At 47.3% G+C, this 27,957-nt stretch overlaps 3 protein-coding genes across 4 annotated transcripts; 2 read left to right on the forward strand and 1 right to left on the reverse strand.

The window, feature by feature from the left end:
* Nucleotides 1-1,318: 1,318 nt before the first annotated feature.
* On the reverse strand, nucleotides 1,319-6,878 carry LOC125521607 (putative cysteine-rich receptor-like protein kinase 23). Of its 2 annotated transcripts, none has more exons than XM_048686664.1 (8): nucleotides 6,311-6,878; nucleotides 5,971-6,026; nucleotides 5,314-5,399; nucleotides 4,436-4,617; nucleotides 2,697-2,889; nucleotides 2,232-2,469; nucleotides 2,008-2,161; nucleotides 1,319-1,884 (listed from the first exon to the last, which is right to left on the reverse strand). In XM_048686664.1, exons 1-8 carry the CDS (start codon nucleotides 6,755-6,757, stop codon nucleotides 1,537-1,539), a joined length of 1,704 nt encoding a protein of 567 aa, XP_048542621.1. In that variant the 5' UTR covers nucleotides 6,758-6,878; the 3' UTR covers nucleotides 1,319-1,536. The 2 variants fall into 2 exon arrangements, with proteins under 2 accessions (XP_048542621.1, XP_048542622.1); XM_048686665.1 differs by having other exon boundaries at nucleotides 5,971-6,023; nucleotides 6,311-6,877.
* A 9,412-nt stretch (nucleotides 6,879-16,290) lies between these two features.
* On the forward strand, nucleotides 16,291-17,198 carry LOC125519186 (serine/threonine-protein phosphatase 7 long form homolog). Its single transcript, XM_048684060.1, has 3 exons — nucleotides 16,291-16,452; nucleotides 16,532-16,752; nucleotides 16,832-17,198. The coding sequence occupies exons 1-3, from the start codon at nucleotides 16,405-16,407 to the stop codon at nucleotides 17,196-17,198; spliced, it is 636 nt and encodes a 211-aa protein (XP_048540017.1). The 5' UTR covers nucleotides 16,291-16,404.
* Nucleotides 17,199-23,148: 5,950 nt separating this feature from the next.
* On the forward strand, nucleotides 23,149-27,956 carry LOC125521869. Its single transcript, XM_048686933.1, has 12 exons — nucleotides 23,149-23,661; nucleotides 23,769-23,934; nucleotides 24,385-24,468; nucleotides 24,793-24,909; nucleotides 25,031-25,207; nucleotides 25,295-25,498; nucleotides 25,588-26,072; nucleotides 26,394-26,493; nucleotides 26,780-26,839; nucleotides 26,922-27,014; nucleotides 27,102-27,221; nucleotides 27,363-27,956. Exons 1-12 carry the CDS (start codon nucleotides 23,576-23,578, stop codon nucleotides 27,675-27,677), a joined length of 2,007 nt encoding a protein of 668 aa, XP_048542890.1. The 5' UTR covers nucleotides 23,149-23,575; the 3' UTR covers nucleotides 27,678-27,956.
* The last annotated feature ends 1 nt before the right edge of the window (nucleotide 27,957 follows it).

A 27,957-nucleotide genomic window follows, 5' to 3' on the forward strand; every position in this document is an offset into this window, starting at 1 on the left:
CCTGGTTGCGACAAGTGGCGCACATGCAGCGCGCCACTTATCGCAACCTGAGAGTTTTCCCTTTTTTCGTAGATCCGTTTATTCAAAAAGTTTTATCTCTCAAACCTTATGTCCAAATCTCGAACCACTTTCACCGTTGGATTCCTCGCGTCGAGATCTTCAAAACTAGATCCCATGTTGATAGGTTTTGACGAACTTTTTTTTCACGAAAAACCCGGACAAAAAAACCGAACTAGGAGCACGAGTTTTCTCCCTTTCCGAAAGAGGCACGCCCGTGCCTCTCACGAAATCACAACCGTGCCTCTCGCGGAAGGAAAAAAAAAGAGAAAACGCGTTTTTTTTTCGTTTTCGAGGAGGCACGGCGGTGACTCTCGCGAAAGCACAACCGTGCCTCTTGTGGAAGCAAAACCGCGACTCTCGTGAAAGGAAAAAAAACAGAAAATGTGTTCTTTTCCCTTTCTGAGAGGCACGGCCGTGACTCTCACGAAAGCACAACCGTGCCTCTCGCGGAAGCAAAACCATGACTCTCGAAAAAAACAGAAAACGTGTTTATTTTTTCCCTTTCCGAGAGGCACGGCCGTGACTCTCGCGAAAGCACACCCGTGCCTCTCACAGAAGCAAAACCATGACTCTCGCGAAAGAAAAAAAACAGAAAACGCGTTTATTTTTTCCCTTTCCGAGAGGCATGGCCGTGACTCTTGCGAAAGCAAAACCGTGCCTCTCGCGGAAGCAAAACCGTGACTCTCGTGAAAAAAACAACGAGTTTTTTGGCGCAAAATTTTTTTATTTTTCAATAAATTATTTTTTATTGAAAAGCTAAGGAAGACCGGTGGAAAACCAAAACGTCGAAAAAACCCAAAAAAATATTTAAAAAGTCAAAAATGCGTGCGGAAAAATTAAAAAACAAAATCCGGAAGAAGCGCCCAAAGCGCGACACGTGACAAATGGCTGAGAGCGCCAAGTGACGCTGATCGTTACGAGGCTCCCGAAGGAGCGCTTGTTAACTAGTTGCTCTCGTCATCTTCTCTGCATATCATTATCTTTTTCATTGCAAAGATGCCTTTGAATCTGCAGAGCAGTGTTGCTTTGCAAGGACTGTCATCGTTGGATCGATCCGCCTATGGACACCTTATGATGGAAATCAAGAAGCTTCCGGGAGCAAGTGGGTTTATTCCGCAGAAAATTGAGTGTCACCAAAAATAAAGTTGCTTATAGCCCAACTAATATTGATGTACTGGAGGTAGCACTGCTTGTTGGTTGCGCCATGTTTCAAACAGTGTCCCTAACTTTGTATTAGCATACTGTAACACTATTACCGAGGAATAAAACCCACTATTTCCCTGGAAAAAATCAGGCCTTGTTTTTTTTATCTCGATATTTTCACAAAAATGGCTTGACCAAAGAAAAAACAAGTTGCCCCTTCACAGTAATATCTGGAATTGGTCCACTATCCTGGACGACGAATGCCCATGGCCCTTATTCACATTTCAACTATATATGGATACATGATGTCACCATTGAATTATTTTCTTCATATCAAACCTCCGGGTTCAGAATGATTCGAACTCTAGTCGACATGGGAGCTGAGCTCGTGATGGTTATGTCTATTGTCCTGCTTGATTGGCCCATGTATGTAGATGCCGTGCTTTCACCATCACTTACTTTACTCAGCACTGTAGGCTGCTTAGGCTCCATTGATAAGCTCATGCTTTCAAAGTTCAGCATGGTGGCAACATCTGTCATGGTGGGCCGATCTGCTGGATCTTCCTGGGCACAAAGGAGTGCCATCTGAGCACAACGTGTTATCTCGGCGATTTCATATCCGTTCCCTAGAGACGGATCAACAAGCTCATGCAATCTTTGGTCCTTGCACATATGCCAGGCCTGAAATAGTTTTCCAATAAACTTGGCATGAGAGAACAGCAGTAATTTATAAAAAAAGGTATGGTTGAGAGATAACATTCAATGTATAACTATGATAAGTCTATATTTGTTCAGTTCACTCACGTAGCGTACAAGGTCACCAACAGTATCCCCTTGTTTCTCGAGTATGGTATTCTTCCGTCCGCTTATGATTGCCAGAACCAAGACGCCAAAGCTGAACACATCCGTCTTCACTGAGTAAACTCCTCGAGATGCATACTCCGGAGCTTTGTAACCACTGAAAAGTGCAAACAAAAGGGATCAAAACTGCAATGGTGGAATCTGTAACGAATTGTTTGAGCTCATACCAAGTGCCCACAACCATGTTTGTATGTTCTTCTGCTACATCTGAACTCAGTGCTCTAGCTGATCCAAAATCAGCAATCCTTGGGTTCATGTTATAATCCAAGAGGATATTATTTGGTTTCAAGTCCCTATTGACAATCCATAACATGGAGCCTTTGTGCATGTAAACAAGCCCCTCTATTAACCCTTTGATTATCTTGAGTCGCTTAGACCAGTCTAGCAATGGCCCTTTTGTTCTGTCTGCAAAATGTTGAAATAAAGATTATCTTTTAGACAAAACTAATTGCAATTTATATTCGTATGTAAACCAAACTAGAATAGTTATAAGTTGATTATGATGCTGAATGAGAGCTATCGTAGCATTGCATGTAACTGTGAATGTTTTGAATCTACCCACATATACTTAAAATAAAATGAAGCGTGCTTGAAAAAAATAACTGTGATGTCTGATCATAATGAAAACATACCGTATATGTGACGGTCCAAGGAACCATTGTGCATGAACTCATAGACTAGAATCCTTTCTTTCTCATGAATGCACCACCCAAGTAACCTAATCAGATTGGTATGTTGAAGCTTTGCAAGCTGCAATTCACTGCCGAGTGTTGCGTACTCATGAGCTCTCTTGATGGCAACCGTAACTCCATCGGACAACTCACACTGCAACGGTTCCTGACGGAGTTTAGATAACATTCTCCCAAAAGAAATCAGTGCTTTATTGGGGAGAAAAGAAGACGGAAATCCTGATTTTCTAATGGAGCTTCCATGTGGCCGAGTGGAATCTGGCCTCCATTAGCACATCAGGATCCATGCCTACTTTTGCCCGTATAACTCATTAACCCACACAACTCTTCAATACTTGCAGACGGAAGTATAGAAATACTAAGTGAGCTTTTGTCGGCCTGTGTTCGTCGAAGTGAGAGAGTGCAGAGAGAAGGACAATTGCACGCCTCCATATTCTCTCTCCCCATACAAAAGGCATGCATTTTATTTCATTGTGATTTTTTTGGATGATTGGTATCTCCCTAACCAAAAGTCAATCGGATTTCACATATTTTTTTATATTTGAATTCCTAGCGACAAAACCTTAAAAAATATCAATCTTGGATACAATTTGACTAGTTTAGATTTCAATTTTTAACCATATTTCAAGTTCAGTTATTCCGGTTGTTTAATTTCACTTATTTCATACTAATTTCACACACGTCACTTATTTCAATCCGAGTAATCTCAGTTACAACATTTATTTTACTAACTTCATCATGTATTTCAGTTCTATTGTTTCATATATTTCATTTATACTAATGATATATGGTCAAAAATAGTTTTGTAACAATTTCAAATTTAGACTTAATCCAGTTGTGCAATTTCTAGTTTCTATTTCATACATGTTTCGGTTTTGTCACTAAATTTTAAATCTATTTGAAACATCTCAAATAGATTTCAATTATTTTAGCAAAATTAATAAGCCTGAAAATGAGTGAAATAACTTCAAAATCATAAATAAGCACTGACATTTTAGTGAAATAACTGAAATTCAGGTGAAGTGTTTCTGAATTTGATTTGAAATTTGATCAAAATATTTTGTCAACTTTCATTTGTTTCAGCTTTCAAATTTAATAGTTGAAATATGAAATATGATTGGCATAATTTAAATTGATTTGAAATATGTTTGAAATAATTTGTCAGCATTCAAATGATAAATGATCACACGAATTTGAATTATTACCTATTTTTGAATCAACATCAGAAAAGATTTAACACATATTTTAGTTGATTGAATCGATCAAATTTAAATTTGTTTAAAATGTATCCAAGATTAGTCTTGTTCTACAGGTCTTGTCACCGGGATTGAGATATAAAAAAATCAAAAACGGAAAGTTAAAAGATATCAATCATCTAAATTAAAAGGAAATAAAATGCATGGATTTTGTTTGGGGAGAGAGGCGAGAGAATCGGATAGGTATGCATGCAAATGTCCTTCCCTCTGAGCATGATCCAACACTAATACCGGTACATAGAAAACAATCAGACCAAGGAATCTAATACCAAAGTATACAGGTTGCTATTCAACGATGCATGTTGTGCTGGAAAAAACCGGACTAGTCAATCCCACTCCGCGACATAGCAGAGCCGTTAGGAATGCTTTTCGGAGGAAGACACACATTCACTTTCTTAGTTTATTTCTACGTTCGCATATATTTACCTTGTAAACCGTGGCAAATCCACCCCGTCCAATTATTGCCTTTTCTGAGAAATTTCCTGTACCATCCATGATCTGAAAGAAGTTGAACTTTGAGAATCCCATGCAAGTCGCTTCTATATGGGCACAAAGCTCCATAAGTTCTTCAACGTTGGAGATTTTCTGCTCTTGCAGGTCCACTTTGCCTGACTCGTGGATAAGCTATCCTTGTCAGTTGTCACCAACTGGGATCGCAAAGAAACATGGACATGGCCAAGAGAATGCAAAATGTAAAGAGCACACTCCAATTTGTCTATAGCATAGATCATCAACTCATCCTAAGTAGGGACTTCCATCTTACAAAAAAAAATGGAGATTGTAATGCAAGTCATGCAATATGCCGATCAAGTTTCTGCCACTCACATCGCATTTTTCATGTGGTAACTACTTGAGTGAACATGTGCTAAAACCGATTTTTTTAGACAATGAATTCCTCAACTATAGAATTGTATGTTCAGTAGTTTGAAGTTCGAAGTTCATAGTCTATCCGAAGCATATGTTGCTTCCACTAACTAGTTCTTTTCCATGAGATGTGTTTATTAACTAAAGTTTGGCCACGGTAGATTCTATGCAGTGACACAATGTCTGCTCATGATAAAGTATGCACATATGACAAAAAATAATATCAAAATCATCCATATGGACATTTTAATTCTCTCTGTTGTAATATGCCCAAGAGCATGAGCAGCAGGGTATAACAACTGTCAACCGCACACAGACGTAATAAAGCTATTCTGAAATACTTGAAGAAAATAAGGCTGTCATGAAACTTCAGTCTATTACTTCCCATATCCGAGTCCATGATTAACCGCATTAGGAAATTCATAGAAGTAACTACTTACCTACAAATGGCTGTTCTTGAACATTGCGAAGTTCTGTAGCTCCTTGAACGCGTATTTTGGTGAACTCCAAATCTCTTGCTGGAAATCTAAACGTAGGTAAATCTCATCACTACTATATCTATATACCACCCACCAATGGCTTCACCACAGTCCTAAAAAGTGGCAAAATTCATACATTTGAGGCTATAACTGACAAACTTATGACATGGTTACATAATTTGAGCTTCATGCCCATTAAATTTAAAAAGAAAAAAATACGCTTATTGACAAAGATAATAGAAATTTGCCAAGACACTGTATATTTTAAGACAAGCAAATTAACTCATCGACTAATGCACATCTTACATTACAGACATAAATCTACAGATATGTTGCAAGTATGTAACATGTACTGTAACTCCCAAATATAACTGCTTCTATGATCTAAAGCAAGCGGTAGCCACTAGTCAACCAAATATAATCAACAATCATCTGGTTGTCCCTTGTCACTTTTTCAGCATACCAAGTGGTTAACCTTCTTTTTTTGGCCGGGGAAGTGATTAACCTTCCATGTTGTTACTTGGTCAAAAGACACCACAAGACTTCAGATTAAACATCAATACATGATGAATAAATTCTCAGAGTAATAATAAACTACATAATGAAAAATTATCTGACCTGATGTGATGATTTGAACTATCTGTGACTACACTGAGCACCCCCTCCTCGACCTGCTAGACAAGGATAGCAAAGTGACAAATATTATTTATGTTCAATTGACCAGCATAGGCTGTATAATTCAGGTTAGGCATAGCCTTATTAAAGAGCAGAAACACCTTGTCAAATCAGAAATTGCTAAACTGAAATCGAATTGTTGAACTGATACTGCCAATTTGCAATCGGAGTCAGACGCAGTCATGCAAAGGATCACTTGAACAGATATGCTCAATCGAATTATAAACAAACTGCCCGAAAATCAGTGTTTTTCCTCAAATCACCAAATTTCAATACTACTAACCATGGCACGGCGAGTATTTGTCGAATTGTCGACGAGGGCGATGAGCGGGATGAGGCGGATGAACATGTCGATCTCGTGCTGCGCGGCGCAGAGCTCGTCGGCCATCCGTCCGCCCAGGAGCAGACGGCGGAGGTAGCCGCAGTCCTGGCACGCCGTAGCGAGCGCATAGCACCGCCGCAACGCGGCTCCGAGCTGCTCCAGCGGCCGCCTGGTGGCCTCCCGCCGCATCAGCTCGTCGAGCTCCAGCTCCCCGAGCAGGCCCCCGACGAGCTCGACGTGCTGCGCGAGCCGCACGCAGGCGTCCCGGTGGCGCCGCGCCGCCAGGGCGGCCTGCACCACCATGGAGACCAGCCCGAGCGCGTCCACGCCGACCAGCTGTGCCACGCTGGAGGCCTGCCCCAGGGCGCCCCACAGGCGGCTCGAGGAGCTGTCCCACGGCGTCGCCATGCTCGCTGCCTCCCGTTTCTGCGCGCTGCGGCCTCTCCTGCCCCAGGCGACCGGGCTTTGTTGTTGCCGCCATTGACGGGCAAGGGCTCGACAGGTGTGTGTTGGTGAGCTTGTGTTTGACGGAGACTTTGACTAAGCGTGGACGCGTGATAGTAATATTATGCGAGTGGCCTCTTTGATTCAAATTCAAAGCATTTTAATACTCGTAGAATTCTTACTAAGAGCGTCTTCAAGGACAAAGTGTCTTCTCCATATAGTATTCCGCAAGGCGTTTTGGAGCTCAGCATCTATGGAGGCTGAAATTTTCGAGAAAAAAAATCAATATTCAAACTTCTTAGCTTTTCAAGGACAAGTATACAGGGATGTGATGTATAAGTGTGTAAATTTTCAGGATGAAATATCTTGAAATGTGAGTTGTGCAAAAAAAGTCATGGATTTTGAGGATGAACAGTGCATGTACATAACCGTTGTTATCATCATCATTGCAGCAATCCCTCTCCAAGTTACTTAAACTTGTAGTCAGTGTATCGCATCCGGCACTATTGTAGGACATATTATCAATCAGTCGATTATCTTTATATTGTCTTCAATTAGTTTGTCTTTGCTATCTGATCGTTATGTGTGAGTAGTTCGGTAAGACAATGGGTTGAGGCAATGCCTTGCAACCCATGTATTCGTGCAAAGGATCATTGGAATGACTTTGTATGTTTGATGTTATTTGCGTGTCCGATTGCAATGTAATGTAGTTTCCTCTTGTCTTATTTTCGATCTAAGACCCCACAGGTACCTAGGATCCCCTAGATCAATCCAGGAGGAGGTAAGGAGCGAGAAGGATGCGAAACGCTAACCCAAACATCAGTGAGAGAAAGGGCTAGTACCGTAGCAAGAAACTAGTCCTTGTGGACGAATGAGGTGTAGTTATTAAACCGCCAATGCTTTTGTCTGGATGTTTATTCTTAGTAACCGAGGTAATCCCGCGAGACGGTAAGGGGCCACAGTTAGACAACTGACTCTTGATGCAGGTCGCGCATCGATCAAGACGTGCTTCGTACACCCCCCCCCCCTTGCGGCATCCTCGTGTGGGAAGCACGTCATAGCAGTTGTCTTATAAAGCACAAATTAATATCATTAAGATCTCGAGCACAAATATAAGGTTGTGAGAGTAAGGCCCCATATCCATGCATGTTTTAATACTAGTGTTTACATCCTTAAGGTTGTTAAAGGTCCGGCTGAAAAACTAGAATTTAATTCATTAGCAAGAACTTTAGATCTCCCGTGGTTTTAAGCAATTCTCCTAGCCAAGGCTCCATCAGCTCAGTTTATAGCATGGCTTCTTTGCTTGAGGTCACCTTATGCTATGGACTTCTGGCAACCGAAAATAATGTTGAGGTTCGGGGAAGTTGGATTCTAGTTGGTTGGCACAATGGCTGAGACACTTGCTATAGCTTGATCTTGTTCGTACAGGTTGTGCTTTTGCCCACTTGGGTTGATCTCGGGGAGGCTTGGAGCAACATCTGATGAAACCTCCATGGTGGTAGGACTTAGTCTAGGACTTGGTGGATTATCTCTTCAGTGTTACATGCTTCATCAGCACTCGGTTCGTGCACCTCCGGCTCGGATTGCAAATTTGTCGTGGGAGCATCGGGATTCTCCTTCTCTGCGGCCATAACATCTATGATCTTGTCAGTTATACATTGGTTCATCCTTTCAATCGGGCAAGACACCAGAAAATTGCATACTTTAGAAGACATCGCATCTAAATCAAGTGCTCGTTTGGGTTTGTCTACCTGCACCTTCTATAGTATGGCTCATAAATCTCATAGGAGGAGCAGTTTTGCGAAGGCTTATATTAAGATGAGAATTTACTCGATTTTTTAAATTGAGAATTCATAATTGGATACACTTACTCTGGAGTAGCGGACATAGTTTTCTTCAGTTTCGGAAGCACCGTTGATTTTTGGGGTTGATTGGAAGTCTTCTTGACAGGTACCTTATACTTTGCAGGAGTCGGCGCCTTTTGCTACACAGGGTTTGGAGTTGTACATGCTTTTTTGGGCGGCCGATTGGCAGGTCCATCATCAGTTAGGCCCTCTCAGTTTTTCCATTGACGTTTCGTGTTAACATTCGTTGGGGGACAGGGCGATGATTCAACCTCGTCATCAGAGTCGTCTACATCATCATTATCATACTCGTCTGGTGACCTTTGTCCCGTACTGTTAGCTCTCTTCAGCTAGATCATCATTAGGTGGAGGAACAAGGGAATGCATTAATTGAGGCATTTCCAAGTCTTGAAACTGGCATTACTACTAGCCACTAGAATGTATGTTACATGTAGTAGTGGATTTGTATTAAACTCTCTTCAACTCAAGTGGCAGCCGAAGAGGTAGCGAACTCCATATAAGCATACCCATGTCATTTGGTTATAGGTTCGGAACCTCGGTAACATGAAAACAACATGCAAGAAACACCTCTTTGGAGAACATGACTAGGGCTTTTACCTCCACCATAGAGGGGCCTGAACCTGTATAATCATTGTGTCACCCACCTGCGCATCACTAAACCAAGCCTCGTTTTCTCCCCTCTTTTACTATCAGATTTTACCCCACAACAACCGAGGCATCCTATTGGGGCTCCTCAACCCCCTGGGCATCCACCCCAGGTGCCCTGGTCTGGTTGTCTAGGTCCTTCCCGACATAAAAATGACTTCTACAATTTTGGGATTTTTCCTGTTGCTGCAATTTTTTTCCTCTGAAACCAAAACCATGAGCTAGCACTAAGAACTTTAATATGTTAATCCAAGTAAAACTCAAAAAAAGTTGCCTAATATTATGATGATATGGCATGAACAATACTAACATTGTATAGATACATTTCAAGACATATCAGATGCACTGAACCAATTTCTTGAAAATACTAGGGATGTCAAAGATGTTATAAACTAGAAAGCTTGCATAAATGTTCAAGTCACGCTCCAGGTACCAATTGGAGTGTTGATTGGAAGTTTTGGACCTATGCTGAGAGTCTCGTTCAGAATCCGATCAAACAAACTCGAAAGTGTTGGGAGAAAAGTTATGCATCGGAGTTTGGTCCATAGCCTTCACCTATGCTCCAGGCCCCCAGCCACTTCGGTGTCAATCTCATTGGAAAGGAGGAAGGGTACATGGAGCAAAAAGAAGAAAAAACACAAGTTTGATGGACACTAATTCAGTGGTGAACACATATTATGCCGAGTAAAAGAGTAAGGAGCCCTAGCCTCCCACTCAAATTCCCAAGTTGTCTATATATTCAGAAGATACACCGAACTCTTATATTTATATGTGTGTAAGGATCGTCACCAGAATTTTTGTAAACCCGCAAAAGCCAACGAACGTTCGCTAGGAGTGGATGGCATTTTGCAATGATTTTGATGACAATTTGTGTTGGCCGAGCAACGACAACCCCGTTCGACTCGTGTTTTTGCCAGAAGATTGCCGTGCTTGCGAATAAAAATCATCATTGTTGCCTTTCCCGTGACAACTAAAGTTGGTAGCAAAACATTTGCAGTTGCCATCCCTCCCAGCGAACGTTCGCTGATTATCATTTATTTTTTCTCAGCTCGAAACCACCCCGAGCCAGTGTCTGACTTGAGTATTTCTTTCACTGTACACAGTAAATGATGACAAGCAAATTAGACACGCCACTGTAAACCCCGTGCTCGGTCGGTCGGTCGGTCCTCCAGGGCTTAAACGAACGCGTACGGCCTGGCCGGAAAACTCTGGCCGTGCGAAAGCAGCAAGTATTTGCGCGACGACAGAAAGAAAGAAAAAAGCAGCAGTAGTAGTACCACTAGCAGCAGGAAGTGAAGTCTGTTTTAAACCTTGAAATTGTAGAACTAGTCGGGAATAGACCCTCACCTCCAAATCCCTGAAGTTTGTACCTTGTACTCATGATCTCGATCTGATTCAGACCCTTTCACTTAGCTTACAACAATTTGACACACCGGGAAAAAGACAATCCCACTGGAAAAACTTTCTACTCTCACTGATTAAGTGGGCCCACGCGTCATCATATCCATCTTCGCGCTCGGAAATGGATGGCGATGCTACATGTACGCGTCTAGCCGGCGGCCAGAATCGATCGACCAACGTGCTGCGTTGTACATACATGTGTGTTCGTACTTGTGCATGAATTACCTCGGAAAGGTACTTGGCTCGTGTATTATTTGTGTCTCGTCGTAATGGCCGCTGCGGCGGCCGACGCCGTTCGGGCGCTGCACCGGCAAGACTAGCATGCGCACGCTGCGGTGAATTCCATTCCTCGCATTGGCAAGACCTGCATCGTTCACATGCAATCCATGCTCGTGCACAAGTGACAACGGCGGCCCGGAGAGCAACTCCTGGCTGGACATCTCGACCACACACACGCCCGGTGACGCGACTCTCAGGTCTCAGCTTGCCGCCAGTGTCTTTGTCTGGATTGGGCAACTCTCGTGCGAGCGCACTCCCAATTGGTTGCCGTTGCGCGCGATGCCATGGTGCTCTAGTGCTCTATGGAGGACTCTAGATGAAGCACTCATCATCGTGCGCAGCCCAGGGCGTTACTCGTTAGTGTCGCCAGCGGCGTATCGCTATCAGTTGCAACCCATGTATGCACTCTAGTTATCGAGGCAAAGCCAGTAGACCTTGTGGCGGCAGGCAACTCTGAACTGCTCGGTGCATACTGTAGAAGCCTGAAAAGCTTTGAGATGCAACTCATTCAGTATTCACATCAACCGGTTACATATACATGGGGTGTACACAACACACTAGCTCAACTAACTCTTATAATCAAACTAATCAGCTGAGAGAGATTAGGAGACGTTCCTGAACGTCGCATGCAGAACAAACTGTCTCAACACATACGAAGCAGAAGCCGTGGTCGCACACACAGCTCGATGCGATGCTACCCCACGAACTTCACGTCTTCACGGCGAGGGGCGCACTGATGTGCGGGTAGCACTTCATCATCTTGCTCTTCTCCGCTCATGACCAGAGCACGAACTCCTCGGCAGGAGGTGTCCTACCGGCGCACGGCCCGGGTCCTGGCATAGACTGGAGCGCACGACGTTGTTGGCAACGGGCGGCCCGACGACGCATGGGGTGCATAACGTTGGCAAAGCGGTGCAGTGCGGCACAAGCACGGCTACGTTGATTTCAATAGAGAAAGAGAAAGGCATTAGGAATAGACAATGGATATGACACATGGGATAGGGATGTAAGTGAGATTAGACTCTGATCTTGGGCGGGATGGAATTTTTCCCGGTTTGCCAAACAGGTTTAGGGTTGGGATCAGACCAAAATCATGAGTACAGAGTACAGACTTAAGGAATTTTGAGGTGAGGGTTTGTTCTTGACGAGCTCTGCAATCTCAAGGTTTAAAATAGACTTCACTCAGCAGCTGTTGCCGGACTTGCGTGAACAGTAGGCTGCCACCACGGTGCAAACCGTGGACCACGCACGCCGCGCACAGTGGACCGCGCCTCAGAATAGACCCCCTTCGCATTCCTCCGTGCCGTGCGGCGTGCCGGCCGCACTGAGTCGGGTTAAAAAAAAATGCGCCCTAGCCTCCGACGCTCGACGAGCGAGGCTGCACGCGCGGGCGAATCAATTCTCCGAGCGCTGGCCAGTCGTCACCGTGGAGTAGAAAACGGCTCTGCTTTTGACGGACGGACACGGAGTCGCCCGGCCCCAGCACCAGCAGCAGCCGGGCAAAAGAGCAAAGCGCGCGCGAAAAAGGCTGCTGCCGGCCGCCCCGCGCGCGCGCGCGCGCTCGCTGGCTCGGCTCCGCTCGACCACCCTCCCCTCCCGGCGGAGATCCCGATCCGATGCTGCTGCCGCTGCTTGGGTGGTACGGACGCAACAAGTTTCACGCGCGACGTCAACGAACGGATCCTTCTCTCTTTCACCAAAGCGACAAGATCACGATCTACAGCAACTACTACTATTACTATTAGAGCAACTCTAATGGAGCGACTCATTTCATCCGCCCGCGTTCATTTGGGTCGACGTGGACCCAACACGTCGACCCAAACTCAAATTGTACCCGTCTGTCGTCCGCGCCGACCCATTTTCGGCCCAAAATTACCCCTGAAATGCGTCGGCGCGGAAGAAGCAGACGCGCCGCGCGTCTCCTCGCCGTCCGCTGCGTCCCCATCTGGCGGTCACCCAACCGCTACCGGTCGTCTTATTTATGACGACCATCGACAGCGGGCTCATGCGTCAGCCAGTGAAAGCGTCCTTTTTTAACCACGCTTGCGGCGGGGTCGGTCTCATCCACATCTGCCCCCCCCCCCCCCCCCCCCCCCCCCCTTTGCTTCCTCGTCGGCGTCCGCAAACCCTAGCCACCGGCGCCTCATCCTCCCGTGCTCCCCTTCTCCTCCTCCTCCTCCTTCGGTGGCGACGCGTTTCCGCCCTGGTCGCCAGCGCCTGCACATCCCGGTGCACCAAGCGCGGTGGCACTGGGAGTACAGGCAACCATTGCCGTACCCCGATGTCACGCTGCCGCACCGTTGGCATCTGGATCCGCAGCGGATCCCGGTGCCGGCGGTTCCTCGTACCCAACGGGCGCACGACGATGAGGTGCGCAGGCGCCGCGCGCAGCTCACGCCGGAGCAGCGTCGGCTGCCAGAGTAGTACGCCGACTATCCCAACTGGGAGGCGTGGTTCGCCCTCGAACACGAGGAGCAACGGCGCTCGGGTGTCGACGTCGTTCTCACCGCCGGCCCCGCAGGTAGAGCCGAAGGACATGGAGGCGGAGTACCAAGCCGCCCGCGAGGAGGCCCTGCAACACACGCTGGAGGCTAGCCGCCTCGAGGAGGACGCCCATTGGGATGGGCTGGAGCAAGCCCTTGCCCTGTCGGCAGCGGGGGACTCTGTCCACACCATGCTCTTCGTGCCGCCACCGCCACCGTCGCCGCCCGTCCAGCCCAAGCCGGAGCCGGAGCCGACGCGTAAGCGCTGCCCGCCTCCACCCACTCGGTCGGAGGAGGCCTACTCGTGGACGGGTCAGTACCGCGAGTGGGTGAGCGCGTCTCCCGTCCACTTCTCCACGATGTCGGAGGAGGAGGCGGCCCACCTCGAGCGATGGAAGGAGCACTGGCTCCGCCAGGAGCAGGCCGACGACGAGGAGTAGATGCGCTACGACGCCATGCTCCAACACGACACGGAGGCGCTCCGGCTCGAGGAGGAGGAGGAGGAGGAGCGCGCGCGGCTTGCCGCAATGCCGCCGCCCCAGCAGACGCCGGAGGAGGCTGCCCTGGCAGCGTACCAGGCGGCGTTCGGGTGGGCTGGCCCTGCTCCGGTCTTCATCGACCTCACCGACGACGACGGCGTCGACGGCAAGTGCAAGAGCAAGGCCGACGACGTCAAGGACAGCGTGCCGGGCGACAGCAGGCGGACGCAGACTTTTTTTAATATTTTATTTAATGTTTATTAGATTTAAGTGGAATTTGGCCGGCGTTTGATCGGCCATTTTGGTCAAGCAATTTTTTTCATGCAATTTTTTATATTTATATTTATATTTATATTTATAATATTTTATATTTATTTCATGCAATTTTTTTCCACGGCGGCACATTTGGGTCGGCCTCCCCATTGAACGGTCAAGCCGACCCAATTTACTATGCGGACGCACACATCCGTCTAGCCGACCCAAACAGACAAAGCGCGGGTCCGTTTGGGTCGTTGAAGTTGATCTTACTGCAGTAGCTCAAGCTCACTTCACTGGGCAATTTTGACTATTTTGACCTGTGGACGAAATCAATTCACAAAATGAACTGCCCGTGAAACTATTTCACAGCACTGACCCTTTTGTGTAGCGCCCGCCACGCAGGCGCCACACCCTACGGTGCAGCGCCTAGCTCAGGGGCGTTGCACCTCAGTCCACCGTGGCAGCCCCTGGGCCCGCACCCAGCAGTGCAGCGCCTCAGAGCTAGGCGCTGCACCGTAATGTGCAGCGCCCGGCCCGCAGGCGCTGCACTGTGACTTAGATGCCAGCCGCCCGCTGCCCCCCCCACCCATTCGTTCCAGAGGAGTTACAGAACAGGCGGCCGGCGGCTTCCTCCTCTCCCCCTCTCAATCCCCTCTTAAAAAATCTTCAAATCTGACGATTTGGCCCGTGGATTCCTTCACCAATCCATCCTAGAAGGTACTTTTCTCCGATCCCCTTCTTTCTATCCATAGAATGTATGCTATTTCGGAGATTTGAGGAACCCTTGTTTGAATCTTGTGTGTATTAGATTTAGGGAATTTTTGTTTGAATCTTGCATGTATTAGATTTGGGGAACCCTTGTTAGACTAGAATGTGGTTCGGATACATAGGTTGACATGTTATTTATATAGTTTGGATACATAGGTTGACATTTTATTTATATGGAAAAGATATTTGTATTGAATCTTGCATGAGGTAGGCTTAGTTTAGTTTATTGAAATTACATTTGTATTGGCAAGAATGGTTTGGATACATATGCTTTGTATTTTGCATCTAGTAGGCGTACTTTAGTTTATTTGTATTGAAAAGATAATCGTGTTGACAAGAAAGCTTTCTTTCAAAATTGTTAGGATGGTTTGGCTTCTCGATGATCACTGGGACAAACAACACCGGTCGTATGCTATGGCGGTGGAGCAGCGGGTAATAATGAAAGTGGCCTATTTTATGAATTTCGTATTTATTTCAAACACAAATGCCCCATATGTAATGTTATGAATTGTTTGTTTGTAGGCGCTTGCACCTTTGAAGCTTCGTTCTCACGGGGTCACCCTTGGGTGGATGCGCTATGATGAGCAATACACACCATATGTAAGGGAGACAGGACTTCTCCCTTTCATTCATATGGTCAGACGGTCGACGCCACCCAACAATGCTCCAGCACTCACCGCGCTTATTGATCATTGGCGGCCGGAGACACATAGTTTCCATCTACGGACCGGGGAGATGACAGTGACGCTCCAGGATATTGCTATGATCATCGGTCTTCCTATCGATGGGAATCCTCTATGTATGAGCACCGACTCCGATGGGTGGCGCGCGCAGATGCATGCCCTTATCGGTATGGTTCCTCCGGAGCCTCCGGAACCAGCAGCAGAAAACAAGAAGAAGGAAAGAGTCGCAGCCGGTGCTACTTTCACGTGGATTACTAAGCACTTTGGTACTTGCCCACCGGAAGCTGATGAGGACACGGTCAAGATATATGCTCGTGTCTACATGTGGTATGTGATATCCAGGACTATGTTTGCTGATGGCACAGGCAAGAATGCTCCATGGATGTGGCTGAAGGCGTTGACCGTCTTCGATAGCAAATGGAGTTGGGGTTCGGCGACACTGGCTTACTTGTATAGACAGGTATGAAGTTGTTTCTTTTTCACTTCATTGCTACATTATGAATGCGATCTTGCTCTTAATTGAACCATGTTCTCTTTTATGTGCAGTTGGACGAAGCCTGTTGTAGGTCATCTGGAGGTATTGGTGGTTGTTTGCTCGCACTTTCCATATGGAGCTGGGAGTGTTTGCCGGTTGGACGTCCGAAGAAGGTGAAGTACGATGATTGGGACGACAAAGGCGACCTACTACGGCTACCCACTTGGGCTTACAAGTGGGATGTGATAAATGAGACGACAGATGATCCCTCGGTCATGTACAAGTTGTACCAGAGTGAGCTTGACGCGATCACGCCTGAGCAGGTGAATTGACATGGCATAAGTGATTATGATGCTTCTATTGCAACTCGATATCAATTTTGCATTCTATCCCATTTTGCAGGTGATATGGGAGCCGTATGGAACAGGAGATAGTTTTGGTAACCCTTTAGAGTTCAGGCTGAATCCGATGTGCACTAGGGATAGGGATCTCTGGCGTATGCGGTGCCCACTCATATGCAACTGGGCGGTTGAGCTTCACCTCCCACATCGAGTGCGCCGTCAGTTTGGTTTGTTCCAGGCACATCCGCCGGAGTGGGAGGACACAGACAAGTTGCTACACGCGTAAGATATAATTAACCTTGAGTACTTAGCAGCTTCTCGGCGGTTTCGATGCTACTAATATTATGTTTCTAACTTGCAGGTTGGATAGGAAAAGGCAGCGGAAGATTAAGGATTGGGCCAAGCATCACAGAAAGTATGTCGTACAGTTTGCGCTTAGTGTGGAGCAAGCTAGGGCTGGAAAAGGAGTCCAGCTTCGTGAGCACTGCCCTGTAGCGTTCAACAACTATCTCACATGGTTTCTTGCAAGTACCCGTGTGGAGGTATGCAAGCCGGCGTATGCTGAGGAGATTTTGGAAGAACCCACTGTTTTTGATGAGGTAGCCCAACACCAGTACAACGCATTAGTCAGGAAAGGCAACTCAGTGATCCCTTCAGCTCCAAATGAACTTTGTGGTATTTGCCCTCTTTGCTTTTCATTCACACTATTCACATCTTCGCTTGCCTAACACGTTAATACCATTTCTGTTCATAGCATGCCCAGATCAAGAAAGCAGCTGATGAGACCGAGACTATTCTTGAAACAACCCCGGCTGGCAAAAGCGATGGAGAAGGTGCACTTCGAGCATTCATCAAGGTTCACATCTCCTTCAAACTAGCACTTAACATGTGTTGCTACGTTCGATGTCTCATTCACTTGTACATGTTGCAGCGCCAGGGCCAAAAGTTAAGGCGGCTATCAAACCTTTTTGGTTGTCGTGACCCCGAGTATGTATCACCAGAACGGTCTAGGTCGGCGACACCATCAGATCCCGCTTCGGGCCAGAGCCATGGTGATCATTTGGAGGATGAGGATGTGGGTGTGGTCACCCAAGAGGTATGGCATGAGCATATATATCCAATTGTTGATGCATTGCTAACTATATCCTCACACACGGTCTTTCCATATCTTTTGTTGATGCATAGGTTGCTGATGATGATATGACGTTGCACTTGTTGTCTTCATAATGTTGAACTTGATCTTCATTAGCTTCACCATTAAAGCCCTCATCTTGATCATTCACATTGGCAGTCTCGACATGTTTGAACTGGTCTGGATCCTCGAGGGTGACCTCAACTCCCTGCTCAACCACATTGAACTCTGAACCATGACAATCACCCTCTGGGTGCACCAAGTCCCCCTCTCCCTTCCTCATCTCTACCTGATAATGATTCTGTTTGCAAGCTACAGCAACTGCAGCGCCTAGCACCGAGGCGCCACACTCTACAGTGCAACGCCTAGCCGCTGGGCGCTGCACTATACAGTGTGACGCCTAGAGCCGAGGCGTTGCACACATGGACTGAGCTAACCAGAGAGCAAACACTCTGGTTGCAAGCTACAGCCCGTGCAGCGCCTAGCACCGAGGCGCCACACTGTACAGTGCAACGCCCAGCTGCTAGGCGTTGCACTGTATAGTGTGGCGCCTCCGTGCTAGGCGCTGCAGTGGCTGTAGCTTGCAAACAGAAAGTTTGCTCTCTGTTTAGCTCAGTCCATGTGTGCAACGCCTCAGCTCTAGGCGCTGCACTATACAGTGTGACGCCTAGAGCTGAGGCGTTGCACACATGGACTGAGCTAAACAGAGAGCAAACACTCTGTTTGCAAGCTACAGCCCATGCAGCGCCTAGCACCGAGGCGCCACACTGTAGTGCAACGCCCAGTAGCTAGGCGTTGCACCTGTACTTAGCAAATTTTTGGCACACGCACACCTTTTTTTTCAGTTGCAATTGCCCAAAGCTTCATGGTTCCTTCTTCAAAATCCTTTTGACGCTTCTTCTGTGCCTCCTCACATTTCCTCACCAATGCTTGCTCCCTGGCGCGCATCGCATTTGACGCTCTCTCTTCTTCCTTCCTCTTCTCCTCAAGCTCCTCTTCCTTTTTCTTCTTTAGCTTGGCTGCATCCTCCTCTCTAAGCTTCTTCTCCCATCATCCCGCCATCTTATCTTCGCCATCCTCCTTCATTGTTGGTTTGTTGGGTTGGGAAGCCGCCATACCTACAATGAGTGAAACATAATGGTTAGTAAAGACAATACAAACAAATGGAACATATGAAAAAAATAACATATGGAAAACAAGAACATTTGAAACATTATAGTTAGTGAGCAACATACGGAAATGGTCCATCGAGGTATCCAAACATTCCTCTATAACGACCTTGCCCTTGTCCATCACCACGACCAAGTCCATCACCAAGGCCAAGACCATCACCACGGCCAACACCACCACCACGGCCTAGACTACCACCACCACGGCCTCTTGTAAGTCCTAGTTGCCGACCTCTTTGTTGCCTAGATCCTCTTTGACTAACACTTGGTTGGCTTGGCACTTGTTGGCTACCACTTGGTTGGCTAGGCACTTGTTGGCTACCACTAGGTTGGCTCCCACTTGGTTGCCTTGGCACTTGTTGGCTACCGCGTTGTTGCCTTCGCACTTGTTGGCTACCTCTTGGTTGGCTTGGCACTTGTTGGCTATCACTTGGTTGGCTCCCTTGTGTAGCTCCTTGTTGGCTAGTGCTTGCATCATTTTTTTTGGACCTTTTCCTTGGTTTCGTACATTTTCTTTTGTTGTGGCCATGACCTTTGCATTCCCCACAACGGGAGCTCTCACGAGGCTCTTGGAATTGATCGTTTCCCGCTTCGCGGCGGCCACCATGGCCCCATCCGTCCATGTCGCCTCTAAAACGCTTTGTTTTACGTCTACCACGTTTAACAACCTTCAACTCCGGATCCGGCCATAGTTGAACTCCATGGTACTCCGGCCATTGTGATTGGTCAAAGTATGGGTGAAAGCGGGGAGCCCATGTTTTCTTGACCGTCATGATTGAGAACTCCAACTCCCTCACGGTGCGTGGGTGATTGATGTCCACATTTCTAACGCGACCGGCGGTATACAAATGTGAGCATGGGAGATGAAGCAACAATGGCCTCCCGCAAGAGCAATCACATTGTGTTAACGACACCTTGAAAGCCCGACCTCCATGTTGCCGGCCATCGTTTGTGGTTCCTCCTGGCTCTTTCACTTCATACTTCCACTCTTCGTTGTCATATAATATAGCTTCTTCTGAGTCCGCCTTTCGTGATTGAAATTCTAACCATTCATCAACCTTGGGTGGGAACTTGTACTTGTACTTGCGCGGGTTCTCACCCGCTATCTGTGCATCAGTTTCCATTGAGTACTTTAGAAAGTACGCATTCATCTTGTCAAATGTGTATTGAACTATTGCCGTCACAGGTAATCCACGTGCACCTTTGAGCACCCTATTGAAGCATTCGGCCATATTGCTTGTCATTTGACCGTATCTTCGGCCATCTTCATCAAAAGCACGTGTCCACTTGTTCCGGTGGGGAATGTGCCTATTCATAAAGTCTTGACCCCCGTGATCAAGTTTTTTGTGTGCGAGCAATTTGTTCAACAAAGTGGCGAACCGCTTCTCGGAGAAAGCAAGACAACAATCTTGAAGATCATCGGCCAACTCCTTAAGGCCACATGACCTATAGAAGTTCGAACAAAAGTGCCTCATGCACCATCGATGGTGCAACGGAGCATGCCCGGGAATGTCAATCTCCACTGCGTTAAGAATTCCTGCATGCCGATCCGATATGACACAAATTTTCCTTTGAGCGGGTAACACCTTCGTCCTCAAAAGACGCATAAACCACTCCCAGTTGTCATTGTTCTCCGCCTCAACCAAAGCAAATGCCAATGGCAACACCCGGTTATTGGCATCACTTGCTATCGCAACCAACAAGGTGCCCTTGTATTGTCCAGTCAAGAACGTGCCATCAATGGAGATGACCGGCCTACAGTGTTCGAAAGCCCTCACGCATTGCTCGAACGCCCAAAATGCACGGCCAAATACTCGGACTTTCTTTCCTTCATAAACCGTTGTTTGGTGCCCATGAGGCTCGACAACATGAACCATGCCCGGGTTTGTGGCGGCCATGGCTAACAACAACCTAGGGATTCGGTTGTATGCTTCCTCCCAAGTACCATACAACATCTTAAATGCGGCTTGCTTCGCCTTCCATGCCTTGCCGTACTTCACCTTGTAATGAAAGATGGCTTTCACAAGGTCAATGACATGTTGGACGCTCATTGTTGGAAGTGTGGATATTGAGTTGGAGAGCCTGTAAGCGATGAACTCAGACGTGAGTTGTCTGTGGTCTTGGGACACAATCTTGCCATCCACCCTTTTGCCTCGGCACATGTGAGTTGGCACACAACTCACTACGTGCCAAGCGGGACCTCCTTTCCATGGTCTTGCACGCACAATCCACGGACATATTTCATCTTCACATGCACATGCAACCGTGTAGCGCACATTGACGTCCGAATGCACCACCTTGTGTGGACGATAATGCGTAACCGAGTAGTTGTCGAGCCACATCTTCAATTCCAAGAAGGTTTCGAACTTACACCCTTTACCAATCCGGTTCTTGTCGTCTCCCAAATCACGGTGAGAGCTTGGCCTAACCCCAAGAGATATAGATTTGCCACCATCCACAACGGCTTCATCCGCGAGACTAACATCCTTGAACAATGGTGTCTTGTGATCCCGACCGAATACCTTCTCGAAAGCTTCGGCCTCCTTCACCGTGAACCCCTCCTCATCAACTTGTTCATCGGGACCTTCGTCATCCGAATCCGATGCATATGCACGGGAAAAAGGGATGGAATGGTCCATTGTCTCTTGCAAATGATATTTGTCAAGATCACCCACATTGTTGTCATGGAGATCAACTTCATTGTCATCGTCTGCATACTCATCATTGTCCTCTTGCAAAGCTTCATCTTGGTTGTTTGTAAACGGGCTCAATGTTGGCCTCACTTCTTGGGTCAAAAGAGGTTCAACAATTTCATCTCGCTTCAAGGGTGGGGGGCTACTAGCAACCAAAGGGGAGGGTTTCCGGTTCAAGTCCAAATGCAAATTTGAATCAACCTTCTTCGTTGCAAATAACTCAAGAGCCTTGTCAAGTGAATCGGCCACCGTTTCCTTGTATGCAACCCAACGTTGCTCCGAGTTGATACGCATTGTCTTCCAACGGATGTGCATTCCAAAACCTACATTATGCCTTCCCTCCAACTCAACGATATCACTAGGGTCCATCCAATTCAAATCTTTCCTCACTTGTTGCAAGAGCTCCGCATAGCTAGGACTACTATCAAACAACATATCTAGCTCATCCGGATCCGGTTCAATCTTGCCTTTCAAGAAGGCGTCTTTGTCCCCATGATGAACAAACACACATGTTCTTCCCATCCCTATAAGCATTCAAACAACACATCGTAACATTGCTTCCATGAGTACTAATTTAAGGATTAACACGGAATACAAACCCTAATATATATATATCAAACAACAACCCTAACCCTAACCCTAACCATAACCCTAACCCTAACCCTAACCATAACCCTAACAATAACCCTAACCATAACCCTAGCACCAACATAAGAACACCCATAAGAATAACCCTAACATACTAACAAAGCCTAATCATAGGAAATTGGCAAACAAAGATCTCACATCTCCATGCAAATCTCTAGATCCAAACAAAACTAGGGTTTCCCAAACTAGCATTACTTGGATCAAAACAAGGGATCAGAGAAGATTACCTTGAGGGAGGGTATGACTTCGAAATCCACGGACAAATTCTTCAAATTTGCAAGTTTTGGGAGAGGATTTGAGAGGGGGAGAGAGTGGGAGAGGGGGCAAAGCTCGGGTTGAGGTGTGTGGGGTGGGGGGAGTGGGGGAGGGGGGCCCAGCCGCTGGATAAGTCACAGTGCAGCGCCCGAACGCTAGGCGCTGCACATTACATGTGTGGCGCCTAGCTAGGAGGCGCTGCACTGCTGGGTGCGGGCCCAAGGACTGCCATGGTGGACTGGCGTGCAACGCCCCCGAGCTGGGCGCTGCACCGTAGGGTGTGGCGCCTGCTTGGCGGGCGCTACACAAAAGGGTCAGTGCTGTGAAATAGTTCACGGGCAGTTCATTTTGTGAATTGATTTCGTCCACATGTCAAAATAGTCAAATTTGCCACTTCACTGGCCCGGAACGAAGTTACGCAGCAGCAGCAGCAGCAGAGGAGAAGGAGCCCCACCACCTGGCAAAGGCGCAATTCTCACGAGTTGAGTCCAGATCAGAAGAGAGCGTGACCACCTGGCCTGGCCACCATTTTTCATCCATGGACACAAACATAAACCGCACACCTACTCTACTCCTCCTCCTAGGAGTACGTACAGTACCACCAACAGTCCAACACAATCAATCAGCACAGCACGCAACGCGACACGGCACGAGCCGCGTCTCCTTTCCCAGACCGGCCGTAGCGCAGCCGGCCAAGCCAAAGACCCGATCCATCCCACCACGCCACGCCGTCCCCCTCACCAACTCCACCAACAAACCGTCCCTCTCCTTCGCTGCGCCGCGGGGCCCGCCCGCCGGTCCGCGGCCAAAATCAAATCTGGGAACCTCGTCGACCGACCGACCGATCGACGAGACGCCCCTGGCCTGCGGCGCCGTGCCTCGTCCCCGAGACCATTATTTGCAGCGCGGCGTCGTGGGCTCACTCGCTACGAGCTCACCAGTGTGATAGCGTGTGTGAGCTAAGCCGGTCGTCACGGCGCCATGATCGCCAGCACAAAGCGCATCGCCGCCACGGTCATTAGCGAGCGACGGGTAGATAGGCTTTGCTGCCAGCCACCCTTGTCGTTTGCCCCGTTCCCTTGCCGGTGTCCGGCTCTCCGGAGGCGCTTAGTTTAGTGCCGCGGCCAGTACGTACCGCGCGTCGCTGAGCCGCGGTGGGAGGGCTCTCTCGCTGTCTGTGTCTGGAGCCGGGAGGAGGGCGGTGGTGGATGCTGTGCGTCCGCGCGGAGGACGCGCTGGCGGCAGCGGCGGCCGTGGCCGCGGCATCCGACAAGATGCGCGCCTCCGTGACCCTGTCAGCCCCTGCCCCTCCCCCGTTCGTATGCTTCCGCGCTCTTGATTTGGGTGTTTTCCTGCTCGCTCACCAAAGCTGCTGCTGCTTTTCTTGGCCCGCGCGCGCAGGGGCGGCTCGATCCAGAGGGCGATGCAGCGGATGGGCCGCGGCGGCCGGAGGTCGGGCGGCGACGCGTGCCCCACGCCGCCGCCGCCGCCGGAGCAGGAGCAGGAGCGCCCGGCGCGTCTCGCGGCGGGGAGCGGCGAGGCGTCGGTGTCGGCGAGCTGCTCCGCGGTTGGTCTCTCCTCTTCTACCCCAACTCCTTTCTTCTCTGGTGAATGAATGCGTCGCGCCCGTACAGTCAACGTCCGATTTCTTGCTTCCCCGCACCGAGAATTAGAATTTCCGCTCCGGGAATTCTGCAAACAAGGTGTTGTTTTTGTGCATTCCCCGCCATTGGCAGCAGCAGCGCGAATCATCAGCTTCAGACAAGCTGTCTGCCCGCGTGCTGAATTCGAGGGCCCCCAAGACGAGATGCCACTTTCCCCTTTGCTTGCTACTAGTACTCCAGTAGTTTTTCACCTGCTCTCGCTAGGAAATTTGTGAGTTTCCACTCTGTTCGCCGTGCCAACTGTCTGCATTCTCCTCCCCGGCCGATTGGTTTCACCCGGCGGCAATCCTGTTCACTGGAATGTTTCAGGTGATCCATGAACCTGATTAACTGGTGTGGTGTTCCCATTGCAGGATGATAGCAGCAATGGTGGCGGCAAGAGGGAAGGGGCCTGGAGGGGCGGCATGCGGCGGTACAGATCGCAGCTCGAGCAGGAAGTGAGTTGCCTTCCATAATTGCTTCATCTTCTCTACAATTTCGATGTCTGTGCTACTGTGATGCTGTTTACAGCTGAAAGGATCATGCTTTCATTTGTGTTGTGAGTTGTGACAGCATGTTGTGCTCCTTTGTTTGGCTGAAAATTCCTTCTGGGAAATGGGAATGGGAATGATCCTCAAAATGAACTGGTTATGCTTGACATTTACTGGAGCTAATTTGCTGAATTTATACATATATTACACGTAACTTTGGTTTTGGGACATATATTGTGCAACTTCAAAGGAATGAGATCCAGTATTCTCAGATGTGATTACATGCCACAGGTCAGGAATTTGCAGAGGCAGCTCCAGGAAGAGATCGACATGCATCTGGCGTTGACAGATGCCATCACACACGATGCCGAGCTGATACTTAAATCTTCCACAAAGCTACCAAACAAGGTCTGCACACATCAGTGTATTCTTTTTTTTTTGCCACAAATACATGGTACATATGTTTGTAATTTACTTGTGATTGTAGATGGCTACCATTGAATATTATTTTTTAACATCTTATTTCCAGGCGCAGGAGCTCGTAGATAGCATATCCTCTTTAGAAATCACTATCTCAAAGCTCGAGACGGATCTAAGCGATTTACGCTACCAGCTGTGTCATGTAAGGACTGAAAGGTTACTAGTAGAAAGTAATCCAGAATGCTTACTATCGACACCATCAACTAGTAAATGCACAGGGGATGAAGTAAGTTCTCTTTGTAGCAATAATCTCATTGGGAGGTTCTTATTTCTGTCCGGAATTGCTGACGGTTTGTTTGTTTTACTTTCAAAGCACACATCGGCGTTAAGAGATTTTAAGTTGGAGGAATATGAGTCAGTTCAGTCAATGGAAGAATATCTATACCCTGAACTTGAAGAACGGCACGATGTTGAAAAAGAGAGTGAAAATAGGGAGAAGATGTCTACAAGTGGGCAGCTAGAAGAGCACCAAGACGTCAGTTTAAATATATTTCTAGAAAAACACCAAGATGAAGAGGTCCTACTTCATGCCTATTTACCAGTAGTTTATGTTCTATGCAAAATATTTAAAGTTGTCAGTGAAGTAAAATCTTCTTGTTCCTGCAGATGCAAGAGCCAAGCTCTACAGAGAAGGATGGCAAAGAGTATCTTGGAATAGATGCATTGTCATTTAGGGAACCTGATCCGAAGAAACACAGCATGAATGGAAACATGTGCAACAATCCAAATCAGCTCTCTGGAGAGATGGTGCGCTGCATGAGAGATATCTTCCTACATTTATCTCGATCGTCGAAGATATCACCAAAGTTGTCTTCTGATAATTCGTCTTCATCAGCGGGATGTTTATCTGGCTCTACATTTACGTCTGTGTCAGATTCATCTTTAATGGCCTCAGTGCTGCGAAGCCCTTCAGTTGATTCAGATCACGATGAAGATATTATAGATGAAGTGGGGAACTTTGATCCATACAGTGTTAATGGGAAGGAAGCTCGAAGAGACATTGGGAAGTACTGTTCAGTAGCCGAAGTATCTTGGATGAATGTATGCAAGGAACAGCTTGAATATGCATCTGATGCTCTCCAAAAATTCAGGTTTCTTGTTGAACCCTTGCCTAAAGAAATTAATACTAATGAACTAATTGCATGCTTACATAAATAGTCAAACAGAATTTAGATGAACTGGAGGGAAAATTATTTGAGACAGCCTGGAGTAACAATAGAGCACATGACATGATGTAGTATCATTTACTGAAAAAATGTGACCACAAAAGCTACATTTTGTAAATGAAGGTCTCAAAAGTGCTTGTTTTTACCTTATAAGTCCAATAGAGCACTATGGTGTTGGTTATCTGAACAAAGGATGTTCTTCATGCCATGGCATGATCTAACTGTTTAACTATTCTTTATCTGCAGGTCCCTTGTGGAGCAACTATCAAAGGTTGATCCTACCCGTATGAACTGTGACGAGCGGTTAGCGTTTTGGATCAACCTTTACAATGCCCTAATAATGCATGTAAGTACCATCCATTGCTTAGCATACATGGAAAGATGAAAAGTATTTCTTCTTTGTTCGCAAATCGTGTTCATTTTTTTTGTCAGTAGGAGTTTTGAAGGCAATAGTTAGTGTTATGTCACAATAGTTGTTGTGGTGATTTTAAATACTCAGCAGTTCCACTGAATTATGTGTTAAAAAACAAGTTGCTGCTTTATGCCCCACTTTCAATTATTCACGGGCCATGTGTTGCTGTTATATATTCTTGGCTGCTCACATGCCAAATTATGTGCATATTTTCTTGCAGGCATATTTAGCTTATGGAGTCCCCGGGAACGACATTAAGCTTTTCTCGCTAATGCAGAAGGTTTGTCTAATGGAGCACTTATTTGGTTATAGCCAGGTTTATTTCATTACGTATCAATAACAAACTTAAGCTAATGTTGCAGGCCTGTTACAAGGTTGGTGGGCAGTCCTTCAGTGCAGCTGAAATAGAGTTTATAATCCTAAAGATGAAGAACCCAGCACACCGGCCACAGATCGTACTATCCATTCCTCATTTGTCGATCTCATTTCTTTGTCATGCAAGTCAACATTCATTCATCTTACCGTTTTCCCTCCCTTTGCAGTCTTTGATGTTAGCCCTTCACAAGTTCAGAGTCACCGAGGAGCACAAGAGGTATTCGGTCGACGACGTGGAGCCCCTGGCGTTGTTTGCACTGAGCAGCGGGATGTTCTCCTCACCTGCTGTAAGTGGATGAGCTCATCTTGTCAACAACAAGTATACACCGGCAATGTGTTAGTTAAATAAACCAGAGCTACAAGCACAACCGACCGTTGCTGCAAAGCATTTTTTAACCTGATGAAACAACTTGCTACGTACGTAACAGGTGAGGATTTTCTCGGCCGAGAACGTTCGGCAGCAGCTGCAGGAGTCGATGAGGGACTACATCCGGGCGTCGGTCGGGATCAACGACAAGGGGAAGCTCACTGTCCCGGCGCTGCTGCAGAGCTACGGCAAGGGCGCGGTGGAGGACTCGCTGCTGGCCGACTGGATCTGCCGGCAGCTGACGCCGGCCCAGGTCGCGGCGGTGCAGGACACCACGTCGTCGCGCAAGCAGCGGCTCCTCGGCTTCCGCAGCTTCACCGTCGTCCCGTTCGACTCGACATTCCGGTACCTCTTCCTGCCCGACGACCACCACTAGGCAGACGCAGGTCGGCACCGAAGAGAGACCAAGGGTGGGCATTTTGACAGAAAGATTAGCTCTGTACATGTTGTGTAAGCTCCGGGGGAGGCCGATTCTTTTGGTTGCTCTGTAAAGGCCATTGATTGGTTGGTTTGCTTGCGTCCTGTGTATGTGTGTAGTAATAAAGGGAGCTGCGTGTAATTTTGCTTGAGCTCCCTTTAGCATGTAGTGGTAGAATATAATAGCTTGTATAACAAAACATGGAAGGATAAACTTTTACGAGTGTTGTTGATGTTGT

Source organism: Triticum urartu, chromosome 7 (genome assembly GCF_003073215.2).
Source record: "Triticum urartu cultivar G1812 chromosome 7, Tu2.1, whole genome shotgun sequence".
NCBI lineage: Eukaryota > Viridiplantae > Streptophyta > Magnoliopsida > Poales > Poaceae > Triticum > Triticum urartu.

Coding starts and splice junctions, on each gene's coding strand:
- LOC125521607 (XM_048686664.1), bottom strand. CDS start 6,757: ATGGCGACGCCGTGGGACAGCTCCTCGAGCCGCCTGTGGGGCGCCCTG. Junction 6,027..6,310: donor CAAATACTCGCCGTGCCATG/GTTAGTAGTATT, acceptor ATCCTTGTCTAG/CAGGTCGAGGAGGGGGTGCT. Junction 1,885..2,007: donor TTGGTGACCTTGTACGCTAC/GTGAGTGAACTG, acceptor AAACTATTTCAG/GCCTGGCATATGTGCAAGGA.
- LOC125519186 (XM_048684060.1), top strand. CDS start 16,405: ATGTACAAGTTGTACCAGAGTGAGCTTGACGCGATCACGCCTGAGCAG. Junction 16,453..16,531: donor ACGCGATCACGCCTGAGCAG/GTGAATTGACAT, acceptor CCCATTTTGCAG/GTGATATGGGAGCCGTATGG. Junction 16,753..16,831: donor ACAGACAAGTTGCTACACGC/GTAAGATATAAT, acceptor TCTAACTTGCAG/GTTGGATAGGAAAAGGCAGC.
- LOC125521869 (XM_048686933.1), top strand. CDS start 23,576: ATGCTGTGCGTCCGCGCGGAGGACGCGCTGGCGGCAGCGGCGGCCGTG. Junction 23,935..24,384: donor TGTCGGCGAGCTGCTCCGCG/GTTGGTCTCTCC, acceptor TTCCCATTGCAG/GATGATAGCAGCAATGGTGG. Junction 26,840..26,921: donor TTTTCTCGCTAATGCAGAAG/GTTTGTCTAATG, acceptor CTAATGTTGCAG/GCCTGTTACAAGGTTGGTGG.